The sequence below is a fragment of the Conger conger genome, unplaced genomic scaffold (genome assembly GCF_963514075.1).
Source record: "Conger conger unplaced genomic scaffold, fConCon1.1 SCAFFOLD_240, whole genome shotgun sequence".
NCBI classification, from domain to species: Eukaryota; Metazoa; Chordata; class Actinopteri; order Anguilliformes; family Congridae; genus Conger; species Conger conger.
In genome coordinates this window covers 1-9,296 of record NW_026890530.1, presented here as the reverse complement: position 1 = coordinate 9,296, position 9,296 = coordinate 1, and the positions used below count along the sequence as shown (strand labels likewise).

Here is a 9,296-nt window from a genome sequence, read left to right as displayed (position 1 = left end):
AATGGTGTGTGTGCCCTGCGATGGACTGGCGACCTGTCCAGGGTGTATTCCTGCCTTTCGCCCAATGTATGCTGGGATAGGCTCCAGCCCCCCTGCGACCCTGATCAGGATAAGCGGGTTCAGATAATGGATAATGGATAATGGATGGATGGATGGATATTTAATAGAAAGCGGGATTGAAAGCTATAGAAAGCGGGATTAATCCGACTGACACACTCGGGAGCGAATCAGAAAGCGGGATTAATCCCACTGACACACTCGGGAGCGAATCAGAAAGCGAGAGGTGTGCATCTGCCCAGTGCTCCCAGTAGAGACAGATTAATAAGTAATATCTCTGCATATTTAAAGAGGGCATCTGCTCCATTTGGCCGCGTGTACTGTATCCTCGTGCAATGGCTTATTCATGGGTGCACTCGTGTTTGACCTGTGTGGGCTGTTTGTGTGTGTATGTGAGTAAGTGTGTGTGTTAGTCAAAGAGCCCTGCTGTACTGTTTTTGTGTATGTGAGTATGTGTGTGTGTGTGTGTGTATGTGAGTAAGTGTGTGTTTGTGTGTGTGTGTGTGTGTTCGTCAAAGAGCCCTGCTGTAGGTTGTGTTAGCATGATATGCTCATCTCTCTTTTCGTATTTTTTTCTCTTTTCAGCTGCTGGGAGTGGCCTTCCTTGGGATCGGGCTTTGGGCATGGAGCGAGAAGGTGAGTGTGTCTGTGTGTCTGTGTGTGTGTGTGGGTGTGTGTGTCTGTGTGTGTGTGTGTCTGTGAGTGTGTGTGTGTGTGTGTGTGTGTGTCTGTGTGTGTGTGTGTGTGTCTGTGTGTGTGTGTGTGTGTGTGTATATGTGTCTCTGTGTGTGTGTGTGTGTCTCTGTGTGTGTGTGTGTGTGTATGTGTGTATATGTGTCTCTGTGTGTATGTGTGTGTGTGTGTGTCTGTGTGTGTGTGTGTGTGTGTATATGTGTCTGTGTGTGTGTGTGTGTCTGTGTGTGTGTGTGTGTGTGTGTGTATATGTGTCTGTGTGTGTGTGTGTGTGTGTGTGTATATGTGTCTGTGTGTGTGTGTGTGTGTGTATATGTGTCTGTGTCTGTGTGTGTGTGTGTGTGTGTGTGTGTCTGTGTGTGTGTGTCTTTTTGAGTCCATTGAGTGCTTCAATTTCAATTAAATTAAAATGTATTTGTATAGCGCTATTTATAGTGCAAGATTGTCACAAGGCAGCTTTACAAAGAACCCAGGCCTGAGACCCCCTCCGAGCAAGCCTAGGGTGACGGTGGCAAGGAAAAACGTCCTGACCAACAGGAAGAAACCTTGAGCAGAAACAAGCTCATCTGCTTCTGCCCGGCAACAGTAGTGTTGATATGTAATATGTAAATAAATTCAATGAAATCAATAATTATACAAATAGTAATTATGCAGATGACAGATATAGATGATTATCCGGGAAGGTCCGTTCCTGGCACAGGGAGCGCAGAAGTGGCAGGTTAGCTGAAGCCGGCGTCAGGTTGTGGTGCTTGAGCTACAGCTCCAGGCCAGAGCCCGGAGCAGGGGGAGGAGGGCAGAAGACACACCGCATCTCGCTGCTTTTAGACGGCTTGTACATCCCACACAGGAGGAAACTGTTTTTCAGCTGTGTTTCCTGTTGAGCGGTGAGTGAAATATGGTGGGTTTTTAGACAGCCAGCGGTCGTGTATGTGGTATGTGTGTGTGTGTATGTGTGTATGTGTGTGTGTGTGTGTGTGTGTGTATGTGTGTATGTGTGTATGTGGTATGTGGTATGTGGTATGTGTGTATGTGGTGTGTGTATGTGTGTATGTGTGTATGTGTGTGTGTGTGTGTGTGTGTGTATGTGTGTATGTGGTATGTGGTATGTGTGTATGCGTGTATGTGTGTATGTGGTATGTAGTATGCGTGTATGCGTGTATGTGGCATGTGTGTGTGTGTATGTGGTATGTGGTATGTGGTATGTGTGTATGTGTGTATGTGGTATGTGTGTATGTGTATGTGTGTATGTGGTATGTGTCTGGAAATGTGCAGAAGCACAACCTGCATTTGTGTGGGGCAGGATCCCTCTCCCGTGCAGAGTCTGCTCTGTCTCTGAAGGCCTGACAGACAGACAGACACACAGGGGGTTACTTTGGCACCGTCTCTCTCCTGACCTGTGATAGTGTATAGTGTGAGACCGCTCCTGTCGTCTTTGAACAAACACTGAGAATGACCGAAAGTGCGGTCTGCGGCCAATCCAAACACAGCTACTGTTGTGCCACAGACTCCGTTCACGATGGGAAACACAGTCTCCCCTCTTCTCAAGTCCCGGAGTGATCTAGCGGTAACGCACACAGACTCGCTGGCCTGTTTCCGGGCCCTCAGAACCTTTGTTCCCAGAGCAGTAAGTATAGGATAAGTACGATTATGGGTTTGCTGGATCTGACCAATAACTATCCTCGCCGTATTGATTAATTCTCGGCTGTGCAACTTTATCTGTTGAGAGAATTTACAGGCCTGTAAAACCGGCAACGATGTTTTAGAACCCACTGAGGAGAAATGAGAAGGGGCAGCATGGAGGCTGACAGTTGAGCTGGCCAAGCTGGTCATAAAGCTGGTCTAGCTGGGTATGAGCTGGTCAACCAGCGTGGTCAAGCTGGTCATAAACTGGTCTAGCTGGGTATGAGCTGGTCAACCAGCGTGGTCAAGCTGGTCATAAAGCTGGTCTAGCTGGGTATGAGCTGGTCAACCAGCATGGTCAAGCTGGTCATAACGCTGGTCTAGCTGGGTAGGAAGTCCATCAACTGGTGGACCGAGCATTTGATTCAAGACTCTTTCCTCAGTCAGATTTAAGTTAGTATGCCTCAACTGACCCCCTTGCTGATGCAAAGAATGAAACCCTTAACATTAGCTGACATTTAACATGGATGGAGCATTTAAAATGGATCCAGCATTTCATATTTTGACTTATTCTTGGGAGTCAAAACCAAAGTTTACTGGGCAGGGGGGAGTTGGGAGGGGGGGGGGGATCTCACGTGATTGTGGTGAGGTTGATGCGAATGGTCTTTCGTTTAAAATTCTTGGGTGTGTGCAGAAGTTTTAAGCGGAAAGGCGCTGTGTGGGCAGAGGAGCCGGACGCAGGGGTTCTGGGAGGGAGTTCTGGGCCCGGGAGCGGCGTTGGTTCCAGACTCTAAGGCTCGCGTTCCGCAGGGAGCCGACAGCGAGCCGCCTCCCCTCCTGCTCGGCTCGGCGCGGTTCTGAGTGAGACTGTGGTGAGGTTTTTTTTAAAGCTTCTGGTCGTCCGCCTGCCCGCAGTGCCTCCGCCTCGCCCCCCTCCTGAGAGTCGGGACAGAAATCTTGGCTTTCGCCGACCGCCTCGCTGCCAAGCCGCGCGGTGAGGTCATCCTCGTGCGGAGCTTTCCTGGAAACGCTGACTAAAACGCGACCTCGTCTTTCCGTCGACAAGCCGGACCAAACGCGAGGAGGCGTGGGGCTTCCAGCCCGCGGGGGAACCTCTGTTCTCTCGGGTCGCGTGACTCAACTGCTGAACATCCAGTAGTACACAGCCTTTGCTTCCATCGGTGCTGGACTTCCATGTGTCACTCTTGTTGCTTGTTACTCCAATATTGCTCTCTACTCAGTATTTCACCCACTCTCTCTCCCTCTCCCTATATCCCCCTCTCTCTCCCTCTCTCCCTCTCTCCCTCTCTCTCTCTCCCCCACAACCCCCCCGCTCTCTCTCCCTTTCCCCCTCTCTCTCTCCCTCTCTCCCCCCTCCCCCCGCTCTTTCTCTCTCTCTCACTCTCTCTCCCCTCTCTCTCTCTCTCTTTCTCAGGGGGTGCTGTCAAACATTTCCTCCATCACAGACTTGGGGGGGTTTGACCCGGTGTGGCTGTTCCTGGTGGTGGGCGGGGTGATGTTCATCCTGGGCTTCGCCGGCTGCATCGGGGCCCTGAGGGAGAACACCTTCCTGCTCAAGTTTGTGAGTAGCCCCGCCCCTTCCTGTCCGCCGGCCTGCCCCTCAGCCCCCTCTGCCCCGCCCCCACCCCTCCCCTCTGAGCTCTGATTGGCCGTTCCCTCGTTCTGCCGGGGGAATGGTCTGGGCGGGCCTCGTTCTGTCCGAAGCATCTGGAAACATTTCCTTCACTTTCCAACTGACAGGGCCCGGTGGTTACTGTCGCCATGGCAACGCCTCTGGCAACCCTCCCCGTTTTCCTGGGAGCCGTCAACAAAGAGAGGGAGAGAATGAGAGAGAGAATGAGACAGAGAGGGAGAGAGAATGAGAGAGGGAGGGAGAGAGAAGGAGAGCGAATGAAAGAGAGGGAGAGAGAATGAGAGGGGGAGGGAGAGAGAGAATGAGAGAGAAGGAGAGAGGGAGGGAGAGAGAGAGAAGGAGAGAGAAGGAGAGCGAATGAAAGAGAGGGAGAAAGAATGAGAGGGGGAGGGAGAGAGCGAATGAGAGAGAAGGAGAGAGAGAGGGAGAGAGAATGAAAGAAAAGGAAAGACAATGTGAGAGGGAGGGAGAGAGGGAGAGAGAGAATGAGAGAGAAGGAGAGAGAGAGAGGGAGAGAGAATGAAAGAAAAGGAAAGAGAATGTGAGAGGGAGCGAGAGAGGGAGAGAGAGAATGAGAGAGAAGGAGAGAGAATGAAAGAGGTAGGTGGGGAGAGAGAAAGAGAGAAAAGGAGAGAATGAAAGAGAGAGAGAGGGAGGGAGAAAGAGAGCAAGAGAAAGAGGGAGGATGAGAGAGGGAGAGAGAGAGAGAGGGAGAGAGAGCAAGAGAGAGAGGGAGAAAGAGAGAGAGAGGGAGGATGAGAGAGGGAGAGAGAGAGAGAGAGAGTGGAGCAGAACTGTGGTCAGTGTGAGGGTGTTGTCTCCTGCTCCTGATGGGAAAGGCATCACTCCGTCCAGCCTCTCTGAGCGATCTCAGCGTTCACTCTGAGGAAGGCGGGCCGGCTCTCAGCTCCCTAACCAGCACGAGCACGATGTTACTCTGAATAACACTGTTACTCCCATTCCGCTTTTCAGACCGCATTTCTGCCGTTCACCAAGTTTAATGAAATCATTTTTATTTTGCATGCAGTGGGGATGTGTAGTGAGGTAATTCAGGTTAAGTGCTTTTACTCACAGCTGCGCCCCGAACTGGGAATCAAACCTGCGACCTCCTGTCGTTAGGGGCCTCAGCCGTTACCCACCCTGCCGGTCCTGACCTCTAGAGCACGGCTTTACCCCCCAATCTCAGGCTGTAATGAGTTCTGAGTGAATTACGTGATATGAGTGCTCGGATATGACCGTCCGTTTAAAGACCATGGATATGACCATCAGTTTATAGACCATAGATATGACCATCAGTTTAAACATAATGGACATGACCATCAGTTTAAAGACCGTCGATATGATTGTCAGTTTAAACATAATGGATATGACCGTCTGTTTAAAGACCATGGATATGACCGTCTGTTTAAAGACCATGGATATAACCGTCTGTTTAATTAAAGACCATAGATATGACCATCAGTTTAAACATAATGGACATGACCGTCAGTTTAAAAACCATGGATATGACCGTCTGTATAAAGACCATGGATATGACCGTCTGTTTAAAGACCATGGATATGACTGTCTGTTTAAAAACCATAGATATGACCGTCTGTTTAAAGACCATAGATATGACCGTCTGTTTAAAGACCATAGATATGACCGTCTGTTTAAAGACCATAGATATGACCATCAGTTTAAACATAATGGACATGACCATCAGTTTAAAGACCGTCGATATGATTGTCAGTTTAAACATAATGGATATAACCGTCTGTTTAATTAAAGACCATAGATATGACCATCAGTTTAAACATAATGGACATGACCGTCAGTTTAAAAACCATGGATATGACCGTCTGTATAAAGACCATGGATATGACCGTCTGTTTAAAGACCATGGACATGACCGTCAGTTTAAAAACCATGGATATGACCGTGTGTTTAAAGACCATGGATATGACCGTCTGTTTAAAGACCATAGATATGACCATCTGTTTAAAGACCATAGATATGACCATCAGTTTAAAAACCATGGATATGACCGTGTGTTTAAAGACCATGGATATGACCGTCTGTTTAAAGACCATGGATATGACCGTCTGTTTAAAGACCATGGATATGATCGTCTGTTTATAGACCATGGATATGACCGTCTGTTTAAAGACCATGGACATGACCGTCAGTTTAAAGACCATGGATATGACCATCAGTTTAAAGACCATGGATATGACCGTGTGTTTAAAGACCATGGATATGACCGTCTGTTTAAAGACCATGGATATGACCATCAGTTTAAACATAATGGACATGACCGTCAGTTTAAAGACCATGGATATGATCGTCTGTTTAAAGACCATGGATATGACCATCTGTTTAAACATAATGGACATGACCGTCAGTTTAAAGACCATGGATATGACCGTCTGTTTAAACATAATGGACATGACCGTCAGTTTAAAGACCATGGATATGACCGTCTGTTTAAAGACCATGGATATGACCATGTGTTTAAAGACCATGGATATGACCGTCTGTTTAAAGACCATGGATATGACCTTGTGTTTAAAGACCATGGATATGACCGTCTGTTTAAAGACCATGGATATGACCGTGTGTTTAAAGACCATGGATATGACCGTCTGTTTAAAGACCATGGATATGACCATCAGTTTAAACATAATGGACATGACCATCAGTTTAAAGACCATGGATATGACACTCAGTTTAAAGACCATGGATATGACCGTCTGTTTAAAGACCATGGATATGACCGTGTGTTTAAAGACCATGGATATGACCGTGTGTTTAAAGACCATGGACATGACTGTCTGTTTAAAGACCATGGATATGACCGTGTGTTTAAAGACCATGGACATGACCGTCTGTTTAAAGACCATGGATATGACCATCAGTTTAAACATAATGGACATGACCGTCAGTTTAAAGACCATGGATATGACCGTCTGTTTAAAGACCATGGATATGACCGTCAGTTTAAAGACCATGGATATGACCGTCTGTTTAAAGACCATGGATATGACCATCCGTTTAAACATAATGGACATGACCGTCAGTTTAAAGACCATGGATATGACCGTCTGTTTAAAGACCATGGATATGACCGTCTGTTTAAACATAATGGACATGACCGTCAGTTTAAAGACCATGGATATGACCGTCTGTTTAAACATAATGGACATGACCGTCAGTTTAAAGACCATGGATATGACCGTCTGTTTAAAGACCATGGATATGACCGTGTGTTTAAAGACCATGGATATGACCATCTGTTTAAAGACCATGGATATGACCATCAGTTTAAACATAATGGACATGACCGTCAGTTTAAAGACCATGGATATGACCATCAGTTTAAAGACCATGGATATGACCGTGTGTTTAAAGACCATGGATATGACCGTGTGTTTAAAGACCATGGATATGACCGTGTGTTTAAAGACCATGGATATGACCATCAGTTTAAACATAATGGACATGACCGTCAGTTTAAAGACCATGGATATGACCGTCTGTTTAAAGACCATGGATATGACCGTGTGATTAAAGACCATGGATATGACCGTCTGTTTAAAGACCATAGATATGACCGTCTGTTTAAAGACCATGGATATGACCGTCTGTTTAAAGACCATGGATATGACCGTCTGTTTAAAGACCATGGATATGACCATCTGTTTAAAGACCATGGATATGATCGTCTGTTTAAAGACCATGGATATGACCGTGTGTTTAAAGACCATGGATATGACCGTCTGTTTAAAGACCATAGATATGACCGTCTGTTTAAAGACCATGGATATGACCATCTGTTTAAAGACCATGGATATGACCGTGTGTTTAAAGACCATGGATATGACCGTCTGTTTAAAGACCATAGAGTTTAAACTCCCTTTTGCCAAAAACGTGATTGCGGCTTTCAGCTCTCGCTGTAATTGCTCTCGTGTTTAAGCTTGGACCCGAGACATTTTTGAATTGGCACTGCACACCAAGACACGGCCAAGCATAAGAACGCTTCTGTGACTCAACGCAAATGTAATCTTCTCTCTCTGTTACAGAGTACAGCGGCAGCTCTGTACCGCCGGGAGGGGTTTTGGAACCGAACTGAAATTGGAACTTGTTTCATCTTGCGCTAATCGAGAATCTGAGACGCCGTGTTAGGGTCGTTTCAGACAAAAGCAGGGGGTTTCTTAAGATAATTGGGTTGTTGAATTGATGTGGTTAAAGGAAAAACAGTCACGTTTGTTTCCCAGCTGAACAGTCATGCACGGCTGTGGAATGCGACCGGGGATGTGCGTCTCTCTTGACCCGGTTTGGGGGTTAACTTGGCTTGTTTTCCGGGGCGCCTTCCAGTTCTCGGTGTTCCTGGGGATAATCTTCTTCCTGGAGCTGACCGCCGGTGTCCTGGCCTTCGTCTTTAAAGACTGGATCAAAGACCAGCTCAACTTCTTCATCAACAACAACATTAGGGCCTACCGTGACGACATCGACCTGCAGAACCTCATCGACTTCACCCAGGAATACGTAAGAGGCCCACAGTCAATAACATTTTTACTTGGTGAAAACATTGACTCTTAAATGCACATATGACATTTGTATTTGTTTTGATTTTGTTGATTTTATTTATCTTTTGTCCACCTTCTGGGCCTGCTGCAGTTCTTACGTACAGCAGCAATAGTGAAATACAAAAACATACTGTGTATTACAATAGAAAGAAAACATAACTAGTGATTCTTTGGTGCTGAAGACAAAAATTAGCGACTAAAATGAAAAAATGCTGAGGAATGTACACATTTCCCAGAGTGCCCTTCACCTAGCGGATCAGAATGCGGAATTGGCTCTTGGGGTATTTGTGTGCAGTCAGCAGTCTTCACTGTCTCTCTCTCTCCCTCTCGCTCTCTCTCTCTCTCCCTCTCTCTCCCTCTCTCTCTCTCTCCCTCTCTCTCTCCCCCCCTCTCTCTCTCTCTCTCTCCCTCTCTCTCCCTCTCTCTCTCCCTCTCTCTCTCTCTCTCTCTCTCTCTCCCTCTCTCTCTCTCTCTCTCTCTCTCTCTGATGCGGTACTGTCAGTGAAATGAGACTGCAGGTGTCAGCTGCAGTCGATGGCTGCTGTACTGGGGCGCTTAGCTCTGCTTACTTCTTTTTAGTTATTATTTTTTCTAATATTTAGATTGAGATTTTTTTTTGAGAATCTGTGTCAATATCAGGGCCAATCAGAGGCTCTCTGAATGAGGACTCCTCCCCCTCTCCCTCAGACAGCCTATCAGAGTAC

At 46.8% G+C, this 9,296-nt stretch overlaps 1 protein-coding gene across 1 annotated transcript; it reads left to right on the top strand.

Moving 5' to 3' along the window:
• Positions 1-642: 642 nt before the first annotated feature.
• Positions 643-8,551, top strand: LOC133120639 (tetraspanin-5-like; the record flags this gene model as incomplete). The annotated part of the gene is made up of 3 exons (XM_061230352.1): positions 643-693; positions 3,806-3,952; positions 8,381-8,551. Coding segments are annotated over 3 exons (369 nt in total), but the record flags the coding sequence as incomplete, so codon positions are not given.
• Positions 8,552-9,296: the final 745 nt, after the last annotated feature.